Source organism: Pogona vitticeps, chromosome 4, assembly GCF_051106095.1.
Source record: "Pogona vitticeps strain Pit_001003342236 chromosome 4, PviZW2.1, whole genome shotgun sequence".
NCBI lineage: Eukaryota > Metazoa > Chordata > Lepidosauria > Squamata > Agamidae > Pogona > Pogona vitticeps.
In genome coordinates this window covers 129,615,425-129,639,777 of record NC_135786.1, presented here as the reverse complement: position 1 = coordinate 129,639,777, position 24,353 = coordinate 129,615,425, and the positions used below count along the sequence as shown (strand labels likewise).

Here is a 24,353-nt window from a genome sequence, read left to right as displayed (position 1 = left end):
GGCTAAGCCTGTTTATCAAGCTGTTTAGCTATTTAAAAAAAAATTAAGCTGGTGTACTCTCAGACGTGCTTGGTATGTTAGACTCCAGTTAATGGCTCATAAAATCATTGTTACAAGTGCAATGCAAAGGTAACGGAATCGTGCTAACCTGTTCATTTAAGCCTATTTTCTTTTGCATCATGACATCAGAAATAAAGAAGGGGGGAGGGGAGACCCATAAGGCATTCGGGATGGTTCATCAAACAGAGGTTACAAGAGGGAGACAACCATTCAGAAATGCAAAAAATAAAAGAAACCTTCCTCCCCCACAAGAACCTCAAGCAAAAATGCAGAATGAACACTCTCTGCTAAGCAACAGAAGTGCACTTTTAACCGACTGTGCATGCCTTTATAAAAAATGGTCCCCTAACTACCCTACACCAGACCTGGCCAAAGTGCAGCCCGAGGACCACATACGGTCCACGAGCCGCTCTTGTCCAGCCCGCCGGTCGTTGCTCCAGTCCTAATGTTCAAGCACTTGTTCAAGCCCAAGACAGACTGGATTTCTCTCACTGAAAAAGTTGAACATCAAAACCATTTATAGCTTTTTGTCTAAAGTTCATCAGTTGCTTATCTTTAACATACCACAAAAAACTCTTTAGTATTTGTGAAGATTAACAAGTTTAAAATAAAAATAATCATAACATCACAGTTTCATTTTATTTTTAAGTTGGTTCGGCCCCCGAAGACAGTTCAGATTTTTCATGTGGCCCCTTATAGAAATTAACTGCTCACCCCTGCCCTACACAGTCACTAGTTGTTATTTTCCAACTAGAATGTTTAGCATGCATGTATGAATGTGCTCAGGAAGATTTTATGGCTTGTTACATAGGAGACTATCTGGAGAGCTGTGTGAAAAACACAAAGGTCTAAATATTCATACAGTATTGGCCACCTCTTGGCACAGGTTTGAAAAGGAAAGCAGGAGGAAATGAAACATCTTCCAGATGCAACAAAACAAATATCTGTCTATATCTCCAATACTCCTAATCTTTTCAGCACCAAGAGAACAGAAATTGCCATATTGTAGGGGTATCTGAATAGCTTTAGAGAGGGAGCATGGAAAGAAAGAATCCACTCTGGCCTTTGTGCATGGCATCCTAAAGCAATTATTTTTGAAGAAATATTTGTCGCTCTCACATGCACTACTGGTACAGCAAACAGAAGAACAGGATTCAAAATGTTACTATGTATAATCTTTTTTTAAATTTTCCATGTCTTTTCCCTTTCTACCAGAAGGTGGCATCCAAAGCCCATAATTGAAAGATTCTTGAATAAGTTAAACTTTTGGAAGGTTGTGAACACCTCTTGACAAGATGGAAAGTCCCATTCTTATTACTTAGCCTCCAGAAAATAGCTACAGAAATGACCCTTCAAAAAGTTACTAAAAATTAATTGCCAATTTCTTGTTAGCTAGGTGAATTTGTTGCATGCTGCAGCATATTGCAGGCCAGCGATTCTCAAAAGTTCCCTCCCCACACACACACAGAATACCTGGAAATTGTTAGAGGTGTTCGGGATGACTCAAGACAATTTTTTTTGTTCTACAAATTACAGCATGCTATAAATATTTATGCTTTTCTCATCATGAGTAAAGAAAGCCTATGCTGAGTTATGGAAATCCCAACCGCTAGCATCGCCTGCTGAGTGGGAAAAATGAGTAGAATGTGCCAGCAACTTCTTCCCAAAACTATATGCTCTGGATCAGGATCTTGTTGACCTCTCTGATAATCTGGACTGGGTTAAAACTACCTCCAGAATTTATGTCATGAACTGGGGGTTGGGGGCGGATGTGCATTCAGGGCCAAGAACACGTATTCTCAATAGTTCTGCAATCCTTCCATACACACTCTGGGACTTTGAACTTGCAGGTTATTCTTTCTTTGCCCTAGGAGGTTAAGCCTCAAGCACTATCACAAGTGCTTCAGAGTAGAAAAGGCCCAGCATGGGCTTGTCAATTCCTTCATCTACAGGATCCTGGGAGACACATAAATATCTCAAAAGGCCTCAGGTGACCTCTCTTGAATTAACATTTCATCAAGGTTTTCTTCACCAAGGTTTGTCCCAGAAGCCCAGCAAACTACGATGGGCTCATTTCTGTGGTCAAATCAAACGGGAGGACTCAAGAACTTAAACCCCATTTAGGATCACAGTAAGTCAGATACAACTTGACGTCACAGAACACAACTTAAAAACAACTTGTCAGTTCTCTTAAATGCAAAGGAAAAAAGGTGTCTCAGAGAAGCTACCCAAGCAGTAATTTGCTAGAGTGATTAATTGTGATTTAATATTTTGCGATTCTAGAGCAGCACATTTCAAACAGAGGAACAGACTACACTGGGGGGAGATGCTGTTTTGTTCTTAAATATGTGCACTTTGGAAGAGATTTAACAGTGACCTTCTTATGGTATTAGCATCCACATTCCAGAGACTCACGCCTCCTGCTTTAAGTAGAACTGTAATTCCATGGAAGTCCTATCCTTATACAGAAACATTTATCTTTTTAAAAAAACTGTTAAGGTCCCTTGCCAGAGCCAAAATATAAGGCAGTGCAAGGCTGTGACCAATTATGAATTTGGCTAAATTCTAATGAGACTATAAAGACTAGGGCCAGTAATCAAAAAGCATTTTTCTGAGCTACATTAAGCATAAGACCTGGATCTCTGAATGAAACAAGTCGGTTGCCACAGCATCAATTCAGCAAAGATTCTAGCCAATTCCTAAGTAAAATCGGTGGGAATGAAGCTCCTTCTCCAATCAATTTTGATATCTACAATTTCCTAAAGATTTTTAATGGCTATGTTGGATCTTTTTGTGTAATGATAAAACCAAGAAAGACTTGAAGGTGTTCATGAGTGGAACTGAGATGTGCAGTCTTTCACTAATAGTCAATGCTTCCAGCTTAGTCAGGTAGGATCAAGTGTAATGCTTCCTACTGTCCACCGGAGGGCATCTGAAAACTTCCACTTTGCTTGCTACCACAGAAGTCAAGTTGAATTGGCACATTTGATGGCCTCACTCTGGACTCTGTAGTATCAGTGCCACATCAAGGCTGTGAAAGGGAGTACAAGATGTCCAATGTGACTCTTCACTACAGCTTCCCATAACTCCTTCCTAGAATATGTATGATTCCACTTAATTCTTTGTAGTAATGTATGGAAGTCAGAGCTGGACTATAAAGAATACTGACCACCGAAGGATTAATGTTTTTGAATTGTGGTGCTGGAGGAGGCTCTTGAGAGTCCCCTGAACTGCAAAGAGAACAAGCCTATCCATTTTGAAGGAAATCAACCCTGAGTGCTCACTGGAAGGACAGATCCTGAAGCTGAGGCTCCAATACTTTGGCCATCTCATGAGAAGAGAAGACTCCTTGGAAAAGACCTTGATGTTAGGAAAGTGTGAAGGCAAGAGGAGAAGGGAACGACAGAGGATGAGATGGCTGGACAGTGTCATCGAAGCAACCAATATGAATTTGACCAAACTCTGGGAGGCAGTGGAAGGCATGAGGGCCTGGCATGCTCTGGTCCATGGGGTCAGGAAGAGTTGGACACGACTTAACGAATCAACAACAAAAGTCAGAATTGACTTGATGGCACACTACTACTGCTGCTGCTGCTGCTACCATTATTATCATCATCATCTAGCTGGGAACTAGTTGCTGAGTCATGGCATTTAGGGAGACCACCATACCAAACAGTGAGATAACAATTAGATATCTCTAGGTATTAATTCAGCCTGCAGGGACCAAATGCCACCTCCTAGTCAGGATTTCAAAGAAAATCCTGCCAAAATGATGCTCTGCAGGTTCTCATGTATATTGAAATGTAAGTTTAATGTTAATAAAGCTTAAGAGAACAAATGTAAATGTTAAGGAGGTTCCTCTCCTGGTTCCAGCATCACTCAATGTTGTAACCAGCAAAACCCAAAAGTCTTAAGTTATCCAAGAAAAAAAATCAGGCGATTAAAATTTTAATCTTTAGGATGGTCGTAAATTGACTGCAATTAGATTAGAGAAGCCTTACTAAGTGGAATTTGTATTGTTGAGTCCCTAGAGCCAGGAATATTATATATAAACATTCCAAAATTAAATGCACATAAACATAGGTTGTAAAGCACCATGTCTAGAAGAATGAGATGGAAGTAAAAAAAAAAAGGCTTGGAAACCTAGTTCTCTAAGATAGGCTTAAAGGAGTCAGGCTATATTTGACTGGGAGAGCAGATGACTGAGAGGCACAACAACCTTTTTCAAATATCTCATGGGTCTCATTGGGAGAATACATTTTCATCAACCAGAGGGCAGGACCCAACCAATCAATTCTAAATGTTACCAAGCAGATTGAGACATAACATTAGGAAGAACTGCATCAGACGATGGTGGACTTTCCATCAGTGGAAGGGTTTCCACAAAGGCTGGATGATCAAAGATGGCTTTTGAGGTTCCAAACAGAGTTATGATATTAGAAGGAGGAAATCAAAGAAATTAGTGAACACTAGTAGCAAGGTTACAGTATCATACATACTGCCCTATGCTGATAATATTTATTTACTTAGTTCACATTCTTTCTATCTTGTGCTCATGGCAGCCCACAACAAGAATTGTAATAATTGTAAAAAGCAGATATGGGAACTTTGTGCTTCACTTGGTATCACAGGTGGTGTTGAGTTCCATCTCCCTCTGCCCAGGCTGCCTGGTCCACTTACCAGGCTCTGTATGCTATTGGGATCCTTCTTTGGCAGCAGTGCTCCAATTCAGGCAGGAGCCCATCCAGCCTTTCCCTGCCTCCCCAGACAGCCACCCATTCACCAGCTGTGTAGGATGACTTTCTGTCCTGCTTCCTCAGAGTAACAGCCATGGGCATATAGGGGCCAAGGTCTGCTAGTTTAAGAGTGTGTTGAGAAAGAACAAGGAGCCTCAAAGGGCACAAACCATCTACAAGCACTCTTTGCAAGCCCTTAAAGAACTCCTCGAAAAGATGGCCTCCTGAGCACTGAGCTGTCATAAGACACTGGACCATATAACCGTATGGAAAAGTGGAGTTAAAGAACAGTGCAAGTGGGAGAGAAATGAAGAAGAGTGAAAGAAATTCTCCACTTCTTAAACCTTAAAGCACTATTCCTTAAGGTCTTCCTTAAATCACTGATGTGAAATTATTGCTTCTGCAAAGTACAGTAGTCTGAAAAGAACACACAGCTTAATGGGCAAGTTTGAGATCCAAATGCAGTCCAAGTTTTCCAGACACTAATGCTCTCTCTGCTCTGCTCAATGATAAACACACCGAAGAAAACTAAGTGCAACTGTGTAATTTTAATTGAAAGTCAATTAAAAATTAAATACTGCACTGCTCAGAAGAAAATTCTGAGGACACAAGGGCAAGAATAAACATGACATCTATGTCTGGAGTTTTAAAACCCTTTTATAATGAAATAATAATAATAAAATTTAGAGCTAGTAGTTGTGGCTTTCACAACAATAGATCATAACTTATCAACATGAAGTTGACCAGTAGCTATTGCCTTATTATCAAATTAAGGCTGATGCACACAGTGCTCTTTCTATTCCCAGAATCTCTTCCACAACTAATCAAAGTACGGCTGGGCACCTCTGGCCAGACCGTGTACTGATCCTATAACGTTTAAGCATTTTTAAAGCTTTAGCATGAGGAAATAGTAACAAGTATCTAGTCTAAAGCTGATTCTAATTACAAAAACAAAACAGAGATGTGATACTAAGAAACTAAGAAAACTTAAAAAGGGGGAGCAGAATCCAACTAGAGAAATGATAACAGAGCTTTTTGATCAACCAGACACCAGTGTCTGCCTGATAAATTATAGTGAATTCTTAATACTGCTTGTTCATGTTTCAGCCAAGCATGTGGACCAGGCTGAATGTACAGACCAGGTACCCCTCGTCACTATCTGAAAGAAATTTCTGTTTTGACAAAATGCAGCTGACAGGGTCTGGGAAACTTTCTAGCTGAGGCCTCAAAAGAATGAGAAACAGAATAATGCAAATGGGGACTCGCATCACAGAATGCTCTTCAAAACACATACAAAGACTCTCTCTCTCTCTCTCTCTCTCTCTCACTCACTCACCACAGAAAAGGAGGGATCAATGGTATAAGCCAAAAACAGAATTGCTGCCTATCACAGGAAAAACCAGGAACAACTAGCATGATCAAGAATTCTGAAGACTCTTAGGCTCCATTTAAAAACAAAATTGGGAAACCATAACTTTTATGGATATCAAGAATATCCAGAAAAGGTACTGTATAACACAGAAATAAGACAAGCTTGGGATGGGTAGAACAACCAGTTTCCTTTTCAGTTCTGAACTCCTTCCTATGTAATGGCACACATAATGATACTTGGACTCCCAGTCCACAAGTAGGAGGTGGGAATGAAAAAAAAAATGAGAAAAACAGGTGAGACATAATGAATTATAATAGAGAAAAATTACTTCCCCCCCCCCTTTCTTCTAACATAGGGATGTTTAAAGGTTGTGTGTTGTACCACTTGTTGAAATTATAGGCGGGAATCAAACATAAATGAAAGGCAGCATTTCAGACAAATAAGGTACTCACCCCTGGCTGTAATCAGCATGGTGAAATGCATCCAGTTCACGAAACAGCATTGATATAAAAAAGAGAGAAAATTATAGCTCAGAATGGTTTACAAGACATCATAAAGTCTGATGGATTCCACATCCATCAAAAAGTCCATTAAAAATAACATTAAACTGTATTTTCCTTTGCTTCCCGTTGCAAGTTGAACTTGTCTTGTGGCACACTTAAGCCCTGAGGATGAATTTTTAAAACAGATGGCATAATACACAAAGTCACCATGTTTCTCTGAAAATAAGACAGGGTCTTATATTAATTTTTGTTTCAAAATTGCATTAGGGCTTATTTTCAGGGGATGTTTTATTTATTTTTTTCATGTACAACAGTCTACGTTTATTCAAATACAGTCATGTCATCTTATTCTGGTTGCTGCACAGAGATGGAGGCTGGGGTTTCACTTAACTGGTGCTTATTTTGGGGGTAGGGCTTATATTATGAGCATCCTGAAAATCATACTAGGTCCTATTTTCAGGTTAGGTCTTATTTTTGGGGAAACAGTGTATGTGAGTGCCAACATTTGGGCTAATCTGCACCTGTGGTTACTGCACTGCAGAAAGAATAATACACAGCTAGGAAAAGATAAAAATGAAAAGGATCAAAATACCGGAGCAAACCTTTTCACTTGGGCAATAGAAGGATAACTAAAAGATCTGTATGGGTATATGAAATTATCAAAAGGTGAGGAAAAGCAAATAGAAATTTCTCCCTCTCAATGTTAAGGCTCAGGAACATCCCACAAAATCAACAGACTGAGGGTTCAAAAGGCTTTCTCCAAAAATTCATTGCTAATCTATGCAATATATTTCAACAATATGTGGCAGTGGTTTTAAAAGATAGTAAGGAAGACTAAATTCCTTACTATTCATTTTTTAATCAATGAAATCTCCTTATTCAATAGTAGGTTGTGTGGCCAAGCAAAAGATGGCTTCTTCTGTTATGCCCGCTTGATGAGCTCTCCAGGAACAGCAGGATGGCCAGTGCTCGAGAGAAGCGAAGAAACAGAAAAGCGTTTCATTTAATCCAGCAGTGTTGTGTTTGTGCAGAAAAAAAAGTCTGCTCCTTGTCAACAGTGTGTACCTAGTTAGCAATCCATCAGTCACGAGTAAATAATGCAGAGAAATTGGCTTTGACTCCCTGGTGTATGTCCATGGTACACTTATAGAAACGGGCTTCCCCTTCCAACACTAGGCAGTTCGTAAAAAGACATGCAGCAAACTAGTGGCAGCCTTGCTGTCTGCAAAAGGCGTGACTCACCTCTTTGCCTTAAGTACATCACTTACATTTGGTTTGTGCAGTTGAGAAGGTAAGAGTTAGCTTGGCAAAGAGCTCCTCATTCTCAAAACGATCCTCCTTTGCTTTGACCCAGAAACAGTCTTCAGACAGTTGCTGAGCTGTAATCTGTAGGGGTGGGAAAACAGACAGAAGTTCTGACATATAGGCACCTGAACAATATTACTTTTTCCTATGGTGAATTCCTAGTTTGTTTGTTTTTAATGAATTGTCCTCTGTCAACTTAAAAGTCTAACAAATTTACCGTGATTTAAGAACAGATCATGTTTCATTATTTTTAAAAAGTGATGTAGTAAGGTGTACAGTCATAGCATAACACCAATATTCCCACCAATAATGCAAATGGGTCATAATTCTTACTGTGTACACATTTGGTCTCTGAAGGCACAATGTTGCCTCTTACACTTCATGGGTGTGTAAAATTTTCATCTTCATTTATCTATATTAAAATGTATATAGCACTGCCCCCTAAGGGTTCCCGGAAGGCAGAATATAATTAACTAACTAAGTAATTAACTAACAAGCAAACAAACAAACACTGGAAATGGTCAAGTAACTAAGGAAACATTAAACAGTAATAAATAGAAAACTGAATAATAATAAAATCAGAAACTAATTAAGTGACTGGAGGTAGAAACAACTTTAGTTATGAAAAGGCATTAAAAGTAGCAGTCTGCCAAGCATGAAAAGATTGATCAGGGAGATGCTAAGGGAGTTAATTCCGTAGTCAGAGTGCTGCTATCTGCCCTTCCTGCCCACTGACCACACAGAGAATGACTAATGGAGTTGGAAAGGGCCTACAAAGCCATCAAGTCCAACCTCCTGTTCACTGCAGGAATCCAAATCCAAAGTATATCTGACAGATCTAATTGTCTTTTGAATGTCTCCAACATTGGAGCACTCACCACCTCCCAAGGTAATTGGTTCCACTGGTCTACTGATCTAACAATTAGGAAGTTTCCCCTGATATTCAAGCGAAATCTGGCTTCTTGTAATTTGAGTCCATTATTATTGTATTTTTCCACGTATAAGACACCCCCCATGTATAAGACACCCCCCCATTTTTCTTACCCAAAATTTCTTTCTTTGCAAGAAAGTGGAGGGGGAAAGCGATTCCTGCTTTCCCCCTCCACTTTCTTGTGAGGAAAGTCCTTTTCCCCTCCATTTCCTCTGCAAAATGTGGAGGGGAAAAGCAGCTTTTTGCAACGAAAATGTAGGGGGAAAGCAGGAATCGCTTTCCCTCTCCATTTTCTTGCGAGGAAAGTGGAGGGGGGAAGCAGGGATCAAAATTCTTTGATCCCTTCCCTCCTCCTTACTTCCATGTATAAAACGACCTTCAATTTGTCATCCAATTATTTTGGGGGGAAAGTGTTGTTTTCTACACGGAAAAGTACAGTATGTGTCCTGCACTTGGAAATGCTTGAGAACAAATCCTGCCCCTCTTCAGTATGACAGCTTTTGAAGTATTTTAAGAGTGCTGTCATCATGCTAATCTTAAATCTACAGAGCTTGAAGGAGAACCTCTTCACAAGATCTCAGGCAATGAGATCAATCTGAGAGCAGATAAAGCAGATCCCAAACCAAACCTAGCATATGTGCATATGCACATATTTCTAACTGTCAAAAGCAACACTTCACAAAGGCTATACTAAATACAACAGTATTACAACATTTTCTCTGTGCCTCTGCAAGTTATCAGGTGTATTTATGCATCTGAAGAAATGAGCTATGGTCTACAAAGACTTCTGCCAAAAGAAACTTCTTGCCATTATTAAAAATTGACATTTCTAAGGTACTGCCTGGAAAATAAATGATTCCATAACAAATGGCAGTACATGCATAAAATGGTTATATGTACTGGGAAAGACAGAAAATCCCTGTGTGCAGCTAAAGCAATACCACAGGAATAGCATCAGGCTGCTGATAAAGCTCTCTTTTCACAGCCACTAAATGTTAATCAGACACTATATGGAAAAAAAGGAGTACATTTCACTCATCACTGGCAAACTAGGGACCTCAGATGATTGGAGGAAAGGGCAGAGTCAGCACTGTGGAGGAAGCAAATCTAGGAATCAGCTAGCAGAACAGCACCTTGGACCAGTTAGTTCTCCGCAGCTGAACTTCTGGCTTGTAAAGTTTCTTTGGAGTCAATCCAAATGGAAGAGCTGGAGCTGCAGTAGCACCAAATCCAGGTGGCATAGGGGGAGGTGGCACCCCAGGCCCACCAAGGGGTGGCGGTGGAGGTGGTGCTACCCCAGGTAGAGGAGGTGGAGGTGGTGGCATTCCTGGCATCCCAGGAAGAGGAGGTGGAGGCGGTGGCATTCCTGGCATCCCAGGAAGAGGAGGTGGTGGTGGTGGAGGAGGAGCTATTCCTGGCATCCCAGGAAGAGGAGGTGGTGGTGGTGGAGGAGGAGCTACTCCTGGCACCCCAGGAAGAGGAGGTGGTGGTGGTGGTGGAGGAGCTATTCCTGGCATCCCAGGAAGAGGAGGTGGTGGAGGTGGTGGTGGAGGCACTCCTGTTCCTCCTGGAAGAGGTGGCGGAGGAGGTGGCATGCCTGTTGCTCCAGGAAGTGGAGGCGGTGGTGGAGGAGGTGGAGGCACAGGAAGAGGGAGAGGAGGAGGTGCTGGCTGTCCTTCAGATGAAGAGGCAATGTGTTCTATTTTCTTCTTCATATCTTCACATTCCTTTGTCAGTACCACAATCTAGATAGCGAGTAAAGAGGTAGAACAAATAAGGTGTACAGAGCATCACATTTCCAAGCCAGAAAAAGGAACAGCTCTCTAAAGGTGAGAGATTTAAACAACAATGTTACTTTCTTGACTCTTCTTTGTAAACTTGACATTTGGAAAATGTTTCAATACATACACCACGACACAAATAACTACAAGGCCTCCATACATCTAACTTTGACTCTGCCTAATGAGGGAGATATAGAAAACAAGGTGGTCATATTAGGGCCACATCAAAACTATTCCACACCCACTTGGATGACTGCAACCTCTGTTACAGCTTAAGTCCTTTCTTAGCAGACTTTCAGTCTTGTGTACTTTGGGTAGTATCGAACATTAAGCTAGTGTAAAAAGAGTCCACAGTGTTCCAATAGTTGTTGTGTTGAGCAATTGCTGCAAGCAATACCTAATCAGATGAAATCCAAATGAAATGGCTTCCATAGGTATCTTAGAATGTGGCTCATCATAATTGCTGCTACATCATGTACTGTGGGTCCCCATCCCCAACATTCCTTCCATTTTCCCCCAACCCAGTTCATTCTACACTGTCTTTTGTCACACCACACTTCACTGATACACATACAGTATGCCACATATACAGAACAGCATTCCATTTGTATAGTTTAAATGCATTTCTTTTTCATTGCTAACAAGACTCCTCCATTCAAAATATGTTCCTTTTTACAACATATCTGTACGATTATGGCTTTTCTGCCTTTAACCTTTAGAGCCTTCATTTTCTTCATCTTTTTCCCCAGATAACAATAATTTATTCAAGGTTCCACATATTACTATTAAATCTAAGATGCTGCAATTTCATCATGGCACCAATTTATTTTGCAGTATTTGAAGTGGTTGATAGATAAGCAAAATACATAACTAAGGTATTTAAATTAGCCTATCTTATTTGTCAGATTTAAGATTGATCTGAAGACTGACTGATTACAATCAGTTGAAAGAATAAGTGAGGGTTTGCTATCTGTCTGTCTCCTGGTCTTTTTCCAGGTATATCACCTTTTGCTCATGTATCTAAAAATAAAAGTATTGGTTATTTCTAGGTTGAATTTCCTACAAAATTCCTACAGACACTCCCCATCACTCATTTATTCCTCACAGTCCCAAATAACTACATTTTCTCCTAATTTTTTCACCTAACCTGGAATTCCTCTCTCTCATTATCATGGATTCTCGTGTCTGTCAGTTTTTAGTTAACTCTTTGATTCAGCTAGATATTAATCCCATCATCATAGCTGAAATATACATACATTAATTATTACCATGTCTGTAACATGTTCTCCTTATAATATATCTTTCAGCATACCTGTCAACCCCATTATAGTATACCTTCTTATCTTTCAGTGACAGAAATCTTTTTCCTTCAAACATTCTCCTCCTAACTAAATTTGTGGTTAAATACTAAAGTGACAGGTAAGATTTATTTATTTATTTATTTATTTATTTTTTTATTTATTTATTCATTCATTCATTCATTCATTCATTCATTCATTCATTCATTCATTCATTCATTCATTCATTCATTGTATTTATACCCCGCCTATCTAGTCATTTCGACCACTCTAGGCGGCTTACAACAAAGATGTCTTTGATGTGACCTCTACAACACAGATTCTACAGGACTGGAAAGTGGGCTCCTTAGAATCTGTGTAAAGAGAATATATGTCACTGATTCCCTCTGTCCAATACAAATCCAGGTGATACTTATATTGTGTGCTCTGCATCTTCATCCCACCCCCCTGGATATTACCTCATCAACCAGCTGGGAGTTAGCAGTTTCAAGATTTTGCTTCTCTGTGGTAACCTGTTGTTTTTCAACTTCCATGGTTTCTTTTTCTTGAAGTAAATCTTGGATTTTCTGCTCAAAGTCACTTTCCTTCTTTTTCATTTCAACTTGTAGTTCATGGCGTGCAGTCAGCTCAGAATCCAGCTGAGAAGATAAAATAATATATGCAGTAGTCATGTCAATATATTCTGTGTTAGTAAGGCTTCAAGCTACTGACTATGTTCATTCTGGGTAATATAACCCTGCTCAGATCAGAACAGACTAAAAGGACAAATGCAGAAAGCTGTTTTTGTTGAATATGTATTGGCTTCTATGAACAGAATTTGTTAACAAACTACGCTGGTTAGGGACGAAAAGGTAATGGGCAAAAGCAAAAGCAGGAAAATATTAGGTGCAAAAAAAGTATTTTGCAACTTCTGAAAAATATGAGCTAAAGCAAGCTTGACACTAGATGAAAGTGGTCTTTCAAACTATGCTTTGCATTTAATGCATCATTAGTGTTAGAGTATGGAAAAAATATTCTCCTAATCATAGTAGAAAGTCAGGGTGAACTTTTCATCTCTATAGGAAGAAAAGGGAAGGACGCTGCCCAAATCCTTCCTTCACAACTTAGATGTAGTTGGTTGTCAGTGTTGCTCTTTGCATCTGGAATTGTGTCATGCCACTGTGGATTTATGCTGTAAATAACATGGGGTATAGATTTTTAAATTAAACCCAGTTAGCTGAGCAACAGCAATTTTACTCCCTTAGCAGATTGAAGGTGCAAGAAGTCCTTGCTCTGTCCAAAACATTATGTACTGGAAGTATCTATCTGGTCACATTCATGCACAGCTACTGTATGTAAGAACACTAGTCCCTCTGTCTCAGCGATGCTTCCACAGATCTCAGGAGGAGATAATTCTTGGTCTGGCTACCCAACATCCTTCCACTGAAAATTTCAGAGACTTTTTGTAGAAAGCTGAGCTATGACCCATCCCTGCATTAGTGTAATTTTTCAAAATTATTACTCTTAGGCACTCACAAATTTTCACCTTACGCCATTATACCCATTAAGCAAAGGATTTCTATTTTTGTGTGGAAGTTTTGTGGAAAGAGAATGGAGGAGAAAAAAACTGGCTTTTTATTTTAAAAAATTGAAGCTAGGTTTCTGATGTGATGGAAAAATCTGGCAAATGGGAAATATCTGAAGTTTTGAAGTGGCAGAACAATTATGATGGAGGGAGTCACATGTCCTTGAGCATCATTTGTGAAGATTATACCCCTTTGGTAAATGTAAATTCGTATCTGTTCTGGAGCTATTCTGCATCTCTTTGTCTGTATCCATGCACTCAGTATTTGTTCTGAGAGCAATTTATCTTGTTGCCTCAACCTTTTACCCATTGCCAGCCTCCCCACTTTTCAAAGGCTGATACTGAGAAACAACACAGTTGGGTGTATGTACACACATATGTCCCTTCCAACCTATCCCCATACATGAGGCTCTGGCCTGTCACCTGATACGAAGCCGAAAAGGTTGCTAAGCTCTGGTCTAAATGGTAAAGACACAGAAATGATTGGAAAGAAGAGTAGTAGTGGATAAAATAAAGAACAAAATAAGGATTAATTTAACACATTTATATATGTATTCATATAAAACCTGTACATCATACAATGATTGATTTCAGACAAACAAACCGTCACCACTGGCTTACAGATTCTAACAGTACAAGACAATAAAAGAAGAGGAAAAGAGAAGCAGCAGCAGAGATTAGAGTCAGAAAGCTCAGAAGAACAAGTACCTGGAATTGCAAGGAGAAGGGGGTGTGGATAAAAGGAGACAGCAGATTCCATGCAAAAGCAGGAGCAAAAGAGAAAGGGGGAAAGTGTGAAACAAAGTAATCCACAATTTAATTAAGAGGAAGGTATTAACAAAGCAAAGTCAGGTACAGAAAAAATAAAGGGGAAAAAGGCTCTTAAAACAAAAAGCAGAGATTCTAGATTTGATAGGAACTATAAAGGACAATCTAAAAAAATAGAAAAAGTGAACTGGTTATAACCTTCTTTTCCAATTCTATGGCTTTAGCTTCACTTCTTGCCACCTTAGTTTGATCGACCAGGTTATCTACCCAAAAAAGCAGAAAAAGAGCATAACATGAGCATCATAGTCAGTGGGATAGTACTGGTGGAAGGACAGCCTTCTTAGTCGCTACACCTATAACCCAGTGTTCATTTTCCAGACAGTGCCCATCCTTGATTGTTTTGACTTCTAGATACAGTCAGCACTCATCTCTTTCTCTCTTCACCTGTCTTACATTCAGACCCCCTTTCCTTAAGACAATGCTGTTTGCATAACTGATTCTGCTGGAGAGAGATCATTCTTCTTACTTCAGTAGGAAAGAGGGCCCACACTGTGTGTGAAACCGCCACTGTTTTGCATTAGTACAGTAACTGACGTGCATGGGGTACTTTACATTCAGCTTAAGGAATAAGTAAGACATTCTGTGTCAAGATATCTCCACTAAACAGAGCTCACGTCTGCTGCCCATATTGGTTATAAAAATTAAACACCCTTACATCTTTTTGCTTGCTCTATGTGACTTATTTTTTTAATCGTGGAAAAGGGGAAAGCTTCATAGTGCTGTAGTGGCATTTCAAATGGGGCAAAAGTTAAGGGTTTTTTTTACTGTCAGCTAAAGGTATAGCCATCGAATAGCAGAGCAACCCATACCCAGACTCACCTATTAGGCCCTCAATATTGAAGTCAAGATGCTTGCACTTGAAATCTGGATCAGCACCATTCTTGTGAAGGACTATCTGTGAAATGCACTCATCAATCAGCTTGAAATACTGAGGCCTAAGGGCAGAAAAAAAGGAAGAAGGAGGTGTTTAGTGATGACATTCAGAAGTACAAGCTCTCCATAAAGAAATATTCCATGTTTTCACTATACAAAATGGCCTATTGCATTCTCACAGACCTATGAGAGAAGGGACTTATTATTCCCCACACCAGAGGAGCACTTTCCTACTGAAAATGCTGCTGCTTAATTTGCCCACTGCCCGACACCCTTTTGCTTTACTTTGCTAAAGTTCAACATTCCTATTCACTGACCAGCTCTGGTTCTCTCATGTCATGTTATGAGATGTTCTCATTTTTAGGTAAACGTACTTTCTAAGCAGCATGCCGGGCCCTTTTCCGCAACGAGGTATCTGATACACTGAATGGCCACCTCATCCATGTATCTTGAAGCAGTAGTCTACATTCTACCTGTCCTTCTAGAAAGAACATGATGAGGGTCCTCCCAGATAACTTTTGTTATTATTGGGGGTAGATTAAGAATATAATATAAACAACAAAAGAAAGTCCCTTATCAGTATTTTTTTTCTCAACACTATGGAACTTATTCACCTGGCCTCATAATCATTGCGAATTAGCAAGAGGTGCTGCAGAATAGAGAGAAAATGCTGCTCTGCCTTCGAATCCTTTACAGTGTTGAGGAGAATCTGGAAGACTTCATTGAAGTCGGTAAAGAACAATAGTTAAGGATACAAAGACTATTTGAAAGTAACATAGGCACACAGATTGGATTAACTGGAGAAAAAGAATTAGCCCAGCTATGAAAATCCTTTCCAGAGCCATGTAAAACCTAAAATAAAACCCACTTTCTCCAATGGTAAAGCCTTGAATGCTCTACAGAAGTTTGGCTGTAATCATTATAGCAGTGTATCTCTCTCCCTGCATATTCAAAAACAGAAATTAAGACATTGTATTCTTAATACAAGGTTTAAGATTTCAAACACATCCCATTATTTTTCTGTAAGAGCAAATGGCCTATCTCCACAATTAAAGTTTGATATGGAAGAGTGGATTTGGCCACAAGTGAAAAGTTACATGTTGTTCTGTTAAGGCAGTGTTAGTCACTGTCTCTGGTTCATATTTCATTTGGGAAGGTTATGCTGAACTTTATATTTTATTGGTGATGGTGGTTGGTATTGTTGAAGCATGTCGTTCTGATAAATGAACACAATTATTTTTTAAAAATCAAATAAATGTTGATTTTCATTGTACTTTTGCCAATATATTTGCTTCAGAGGTCCTTTGGTCATGAAAACCACAAGAATCTGCATCACATCAAATATAAAAGTGTTTCTCCCTATTCTGCCCATGGTTTAAATCACCCTCACCAAGACTATCTCAAGCAGCCTCTGCTATCTTCTTCTAACCCCCCCTTTGCCCATACTTCCCTCTCTGCTTCCACTAAGGCTGCCAAGTTCCTCAGAGCTCACAGCTGGACACATCTGATAAGTAATTTTCTTTAATTTACATGTGCACGAGAGGAACTATGTCTCTTTTGTACTAATGCTGCAGCTCTCCACATGTGTACGCCCATGCACACACAGCATAGTCGCAGCTGCCTAAACTGAAGTCTGATCCCCTCTACTAACCAAATAAGAAAGCGGCCACTGCCAAAGAGCCTCGTGGTGCAGTGGTTAAACCACTGCACTGCAGCCAAAACTGTGCTCACGACCCGGAGTTCAATCCCAGGTAGCCGGCTCAAGGTTGACTCAGCCTTCTATCCTTCCAAGGTCGATAAAATGAGTACACAGCTCGCGGGGGGGGGGGGGGGCAATGTGCAGCCTGCATAATTAACTTGTAAACTGCCCAGAGAGTGCTTGAAGTGCTATGGGGCGGTATATAAGCAGCACGCTTTGCTTTGCTTTTTGTGGTGACCATGCCTGTGTTAAGAAGACCAGAAAAATGCATATAATGAGGTACAATCCATATTACATTATAATTCACTAGTATTTTGTTTTTGTTTTTTAAAGACAGGACCTGTGCCCCAATCAACTGTCATTGAGAACAGGAAGATCTCCCTATGCAACACTAAGCAGAAGAAGGATATTCCATTTCTATACGAATGTCCTCTAGTCGACCTCTGAGATCTGCAGAATCTTCTTCACCACATTCTTCAAACACCTGGAGTTGCACTGTTAGCTCTTCATTGTCTTGAGCACGAAGCTCCTACAGAGAGAACAGTCACATCAGTGGGTGCCCACCTGCCATCATCACCTATAGCTATTGATACAACGCCCCATCCAGGCATCCTATCACTGGACAATTACTGATTCATTCTTTCTCACAATCCACTTGTTCCCTACTCCTGTAACACTGATTAATTAGAACCATCCACAAACCACTGAAAAGTGGAGAGACTTCCCCTCGCTAGTTCTGTCTCTGCCCTACCATCCAGGCATTGATCACAATATGACACACTTGTACATACAGTCAATCTGTATGATGGGGGGGGGGAAGCAAGGCAGTTGTGTCACTTTTTAATAATAACAGAGCTATTTCAGTATGAGCTTTCATGGACTACAATTCACTTCTCCAAGAAGCATAGAGTATTACAGGAGCAATGCAATAAACAATATTGATGTGGGGCCAGAAGGACATGATTCTACTTTCCCCATGTGCATAGAATATGTATGGAAGCACACATTAAAGAAGAACTAACAAGATTGTCCCTGAAATCCATTTCAATGAAGAGGCTCAACATTTGCTCAAGCAACCCAACTGTAGGATTAACTACATACATGAATTAGTGTTAAATATTCTTGTGAAATCTGACCTGCTGGGAAACTGCTTCACAAGTGCAAGTCTTCAGGACACTCTACACAATGCAGTTTGCTTACATGTTCACATAGGGCACTGTGGTGTCAGCGTTCATCTCTCCTTAAACACAGCAAATATGACATGGCAAGAGTCAGGTGCTTCTCACCTTGAGGATCTGCTGCAGTCCAGAACGCATCAGTTCACTGCGGATGTGAACTCTGAAGTCAAGCTCATCTGCTGGAGTGATCAGGGCGTTGATCAACTGTAGACAGGCCACCTTTAGGGGAGGAGAATGGAAGATGGGTTCCATGCCACACAAGACCTAACGAATGCTATCTATGCCCTCAGAGGAGCAAGGGAAAACGTTATTAAAATACCTGCCAGTAAAATACATGACCCAGGAAAATCCCCCCCCCACGCTCTTCATTCATAGCAAAGCAGCACAAAAATCAAAGGTATGACTGCTCTGAATAACAAATTAAGCCCCGCAAAAGTAACCCCAGAGGGCAAGAACTTTTCTGAACAAATCAGGAGAAGTGTAAGTGCTTCCACCCTCAGTAGAAAGAGTCATTTGCCCCAGAGCAGGTGCCATGTCTGAGCTTCCATCATGACTCAAACAACAGGGCGATACAGCATGCTTGTAGATTATGCAACTACAAAAAAAGTTTAAAAACATCATGCATAAATTTAATGAGGGCACCGCCCTCAAAAGAGTTAATGAGGACTGAGCATTTCCAACAACTGAGAACTGTTGTGTGTCCACTGCTGGAAAGGAATGGAGAAACAAGAAGCAGACAAAGCACCCTGAAAGAGGAGATATGACAGATACAAGAACATCCTTCTCAGAAGAGGTGAAGCTGCTCTGAAATATTCTGTTTCAAGCCCGCTTTCTTACCTTTAAGGCCACTGAGGTGCCACTCCTCAGGCCGTCCAAGATAGGTTTAAAGCGTTCCACTTCATCCATTTCTGCTCGTTCTGTCAGTGCCCCTAGAACTTGCTCATACCTACATGACAGCAAGGATAACCAATCAGTACCAGCTGCTCTAACAGAACACTCTAATCAGCATTTCACTCCCATTTGATTTAATGACACTGATGTTGGTAACATGCATAGGATTGTAGGCTCTTTAATACTCTCTCCACTGCAACCACATGGAGTCCACAGAGGGAAAAGAAACCACTATTGGTGGATCAGATGAACTTCTATGCAGAGTGAAACTCTTGTTAGAATACTTAAGAGCCCCACTCTGCATTTTACAAAAAGTTCAGAGCATTCAGGTTTGGTGGAAGAGGAGAGTGCTGGGCCAGGAAAATTTTGTGAGGCAGAAAACTTGAGGCATGGGACTAATAGTAGCTGTAATAACAAATTATGTGAGAATCTGATGAACTCTATGTTTATTTAAAATGTTATATATATAATGTTAAAAGCAAACATATGGGTTTGGATCTTAGATGAACAACAGTCAGAAAACTTGTGAAAGGCAATTTCCCCCTTCTTTCCTTTCTTCCACAGCCCCGTGCACTATGAAAGAAAGAAAAAACACACAACCCTGAGGGTGAAGAACCTGCCAGTATGGCTTGTGGAGTGGAGGGCAGGGTTCAGTTAAAGAAAGAATTGCCCAAAATTAGGTTCTCCTCCTATGTGCACCTGTATGATGGAAGCCACTGTACGGGTTACATGCACATAAAGATAGGTAACCTAGCAATAGCCTTCCAGTTTCTGGTACATTTTGTTAAGGGCCCCGGCTGCCAAACATGCCCAGTCCTCTTACATAGTGCATTTGAGCCAGAAGGTAAACCACCTACGGTCACTTACATATCCACAGGCTGAGGCAAAATGCAGAGTGCAGAGAGCAGTCTGAGAGCATCAATCATCATGGAAGGGACTTTGGGGTCAACGGCTCTTGCCAAAAGCAGAATTCCCTCCTCTGTTTCAAGCATTGTCTTAATGCCAAACTGAAAAGAGAAAACAACACACCCATGAGACACATATACTTCCTGGACAGTATGGTCTGAACGGTGGTCTATGCTGAAGAATAAAGTAGCACAACTTCACAAGAGTAGACTAAGGAAACTGAATGGGAAAAGAAAGGGGAAGATCCTGGACAAAAGAGCAGAAATGTATAAAGGAGATGTGGAAATTAAATTGTTCATTCCTCTTACACTTAAGAAATGTCCTGCCAGTCCTCTCAATCTTGCATATATTTTCTTTCCTCTTTTAAAACATCTAAAAACTGCTTTTCTACCAAGTTACCATTTAAATGGTTCTTTCAGTGTTTTCCTTTTCTCTCCCTATTATTCTGCTGCTGACATTTTCCAGCAGTTTTATTCACAGTAGTCCTCCAAAATGTCTCTTGCAAATGATGACGTATTTCATTGCTAAAGCTTAATGCCTTTTACTTCTAAATGTTCCCTTTCCATTTAACAATGTTCAATTTTGATTCTGGCTTTGTCTTCATTTCTATTAGAACCTCCCAACAGTTCTTAGTATCTGCGCTCCACAAAGCTTTTCCTAGAATATTTTCCCTTACTATCTTAATCCCTCTGCCTCACTTCTAACTTTTTAACCTTTAACAAAAACAACCATGTCTAGCAGAACTGTGAAGCCTAGCAAGTTTTATATCATGCAAGCTTTCAGAGATTACAGTTGCCTTCCTCAGATACATGACATCTTATGCCAAATAAATCACACTGATTTTCAAACATGTCACTGGGCTCTGCTGTTTTTGCTGCTACCGATTATGGACTAACACAGTTATTCTTCCAGAAATCTTGTCAGCATTCATTATTCTTTTTCTTAACTGATGTCTGACAACTGGTATCTTTTTCTTATTGGTCATGATCCTGAAGTTTAGCATTGATAAAGCTATGAAAAGACATCTCAGAGTTTTTTGTTTGCTTGTTTGCTGCTTACAAAGTTTCTGTGTACAAATGAAAAAAAACTTATCCGTATCAGCCAGGAAAAGAGGAGCATATGCTCCATTATTTGGATTTCTGTTTTTCCTGTTTCTGCCCTTGGGCTTTCCCCTCCCCCTTATCTTCAATGTTGCTGCTTGTTCACTTGACTGTTCTTCATTCTGATCAAATTTCTCTTATTTTATTCTACTTTTGGCTTCCTCTTTTTTCATGTCCAGACTGAGAATTAGATGCTCCTCTGGCCTCTCTCTCTCTCATTCCCTCTCTCTTTGTGAGGGGGGCACTCCCAAATACTGAGAAATATCTGCATCGCATATTTATCTGGCTCATTCAAGACCTTAAGTATTTCTCTCATAATAGTCTTAAGCAGACGTCATAATTCTTTCTCTCTCCTTCCCTTTTGTTTCCTGAGGCACAGATTTGCTTTTTATTTTACTGTAATCACAGACAATGACATCAAATAATAAAATAGACCAAGGAGTCTAACATGTGCATGAGTCAAAGGCTCAATGTGAAAGCCCCATGGCATTATGGAGGTGAGGGCTGTCCTGACGGCCCCAGTGTGATCCCGAAGCCTCCAAGTGGAGGGTGCCCTTCCAGCCCACCCTGGTCACATTTTAACACCACTGAGCTGCCACGTTCACTCATTTGTTGCTTGGTTTTCTACTATGCACTTTCTGGTTCTTAAAAACTGGATATGGCAGTGCACAAACATCTGTAGGCAAAAAACCAGGAAACTTACCTTATTGTTCATGAAGGCTTTTAAGCACCTAATGATTTCATGTTCAATCCGAGTGTCATATGGCCTGAGAAAAAGAGAATAGCAAATAATGGCTGACAGTTCAATGCAGTGAAGTATCCCTTTCCCACTCCAGCATGACTGACTTGAACATTGTGGAGTCTAAGATCATCATTAAGAGCTGCAACAGGATGCTGTTTGGACTTAAGATGGTAGTGAGATGAGAAGAAGAAAGCTGTTCGGATAAAATTATTGCCCTTAAGACAAATTATGCCTTCCCCATCTTTAGTCTTTTCCTGTCAGTTTCCATGGGGCGAAATCTGAATGTCTCTGTGGCGTTCACCCACGTTATAAATATTCATATGCTATTTGCATAGACCAATGGGAGTGCTGGAGGGGCGGAGTCATGAGGTATAAGCAGGAGGAGGAGATAGACATAGATAGGGTTTTGAGATACAGTCGTGCCCTGCTGGACGATTATCCCGTATAACGATGAGTAATCCACTTAACGTTGAAGTTTTTGCGATCGCTTTTCCGACCGCAAAACGATGGTTTAAATGGAGGTTTTTTTGTTTCACGATGATCGGTTCCCTGCTTCGGGAATCGATTTTCGCTTTACAACGATCAGCAAACAGCTGATCGTCAGGTTTCAAAATGGCCACCGGCTGAAGAAAATGGGCCCCCTCTGTTTTTAGGACTGATTTTTCGCTTAATAGGCACCAGAAAATGGCCACCGTATGGAGGATTTGTGCTGGACGAGCAGATATTCCACCCATTGGAATGCATTGAACGGTTTTCAATGTGTTTCAATTTTTTTTTTGTTGGACAACGTTTTCGCTCTACAGCGATTTCGCTGGAACGAATTAACGTCATCAAGTGAGGCACTACTGTACTGTAGAGAGATTTGGAGTTTGGGCAGGAGAGGTGGCTGAGATGGATAAAGGAGAATGTTTGTTTAAGAGTTAATAACATTGCTTGCTCTGTCAACACTACAGGTGGGGGTATTCGTATACGAATATCCCCGCACAGGTGGAAATAACGAGGGTCCTCTCACGATTTCGTCACTGCCACTGGCTCCGCAGAGGCTTCCTATTACGTTGTTCTCTGCAATGGATTAGCTACTCTGCAACCTAGCAGAGAGGCTTGTCATCCCATCTCCTGCCAGGAGTCGGTAACCGATTGTGGACAACAACGCAATAGGAAGGCTTCATCGAGCTTGTGTCAGTGGCAAAATTGTGAGTGGACAGTCCGGCCCCATGGGGCTGGACCCTCATTATTTCCACCTATGCGGGGATATTTGTATACGAATATGAATACCCCCATCTCCAGTGAACACCTGTATCAATAAACAATTTCTATTTGGTTCTTTTAAAATAACATATGCCCTGGACCTCGATTATTAATAACAGGTATTGTTGATGAAATCAACTGGTAGCAGCTGAGGAACATGTAGTGTGAGCTCCTAATTTGGTGAAACAAGCAGGGATCATGTGGGAATTGTGACAGTCTTCTATAAGGCTCTTGATCAACAAGCTGCTTATGGATGACTTATAGATATATGTTCTTTACATATTTGATAAGTAATTTATTTATTGCCTCAGAAGATATTGTACCTTGTTATATTTATTTTAAATCTTCATTCCTGGATACCTTGTAATAATTTTGTCTTAAAAGTTAAAAACTGAATCCTTTTCTTCTTTAAAAGAAAGACCTTTGGGTATTGTGGGTGGCAAATAAATAAATGAATAAATGAATAAATGAATAAATAAATAAAAGGTTTATTTAGCAAATAAGCAACTAAGTAACTAAAAGCCAAAAATATAAAATATATTTGGGATACATATAAAAATTACATGTGTATATACTTTCAAAATCACAGCCTTCTACTATATATTTCTCTAGTTCATATGTGTAAATACAGTGTTGCCTCGCATAGCGATCACTCTGTTTTACGGCAAAATTGCGTTGCGATGGACTTTTTGCCATTGCAAGAGCGATCGCTTTGCGATGGCCCCTATGAGGAAAATTTGCTTTGCGATGATCGCTTCCCCGCGATCATCGCAAACGCCCCCTTTTCGCACAGCTAATCGGCGGTTCCAAAATGGCCGCCGGGAAAACAAAATGGCGACCGCTGTTTTGCTTCACTTTAGAGACACCGAAAATGGCCGCCCCATGGAGGTTCTTCACATAAGGTAAGTTTTTAAGCCCATAGGAACGCATTAAACACATTTTAATGCGTTTCTATGGCCTTTTAAAAATCACTTAGCGACGAAATCCCTTAATGACGTTTTTCCTGGAATGGATTAACGTCACTAAGCAAGGCACCACTGTAATACTTATGTTAGAAAAAAAAACTCTGGTTCTATTAAAATAAGAGCTTCTGTTTCGACATTATATAGGCGAAGCTCACTGATTCAAAAATACAAAGAAAACAAGTTATCTATAGCAGGGGTCCCCAACCCCTGGTCTGTGGCCTTGCAAAGACCAGGGCCGTGGAGGTAAATCTCCTGTGCCCCCCTTGCAAGCACGCCTCTCCCATGCACACACGGCCCCTCCCACGCACACACAGATGCCCCCATGCTAAACCGGTCCGTGGAGATAAAAAGGTTGTGGACCATTGATCTATAG

General features: G+C 40.4%; 1 protein-coding gene across 1 annotated transcript in view; it reads right to left on the bottom strand.

Moving 5' to 3' along the window:
• Nucleotides 1-24,353, bottom strand: part of DIAPH1 (diaphanous related formin 1) — a 133,818-nt gene that overhangs the window by 42,323 nt on the left and 67,142 nt on the right. The window contains exons 7-17 of the mRNA XM_072998373.2: nt 21,729-21,792; nt 19,887-20,026; nt 18,966-19,074; nt 18,237-18,347; nt 17,361-17,479; nt 15,866-15,982; nt 15,198-15,313; nt 14,517-14,581; nt 12,445-12,624; nt 10,041-10,652; nt 7,940-8,057 (exon numbers count right to left, since the gene is read on the bottom strand). Of these exons, the coding sequence (XP_072854474.2) occupies nt 7,940-8,057; nt 10,041-10,652; nt 12,445-12,624; nt 14,517-14,581; nt 15,198-15,313; nt 15,866-15,982; nt 17,361-17,479; nt 18,237-18,347; nt 18,966-19,074; nt 19,887-20,026; nt 21,729-21,792 (1,751 nt within the window). The remainder of the gene's footprint in view (nt 1-7,939; nt 8,058-10,040; nt 10,653-12,444; nt 12,625-14,516; nt 14,582-15,197; nt 15,314-15,865; nt 15,983-17,360; nt 17,480-18,236; nt 18,348-18,965; nt 19,075-19,886; nt 20,027-21,728; nt 21,793-24,353) is intronic.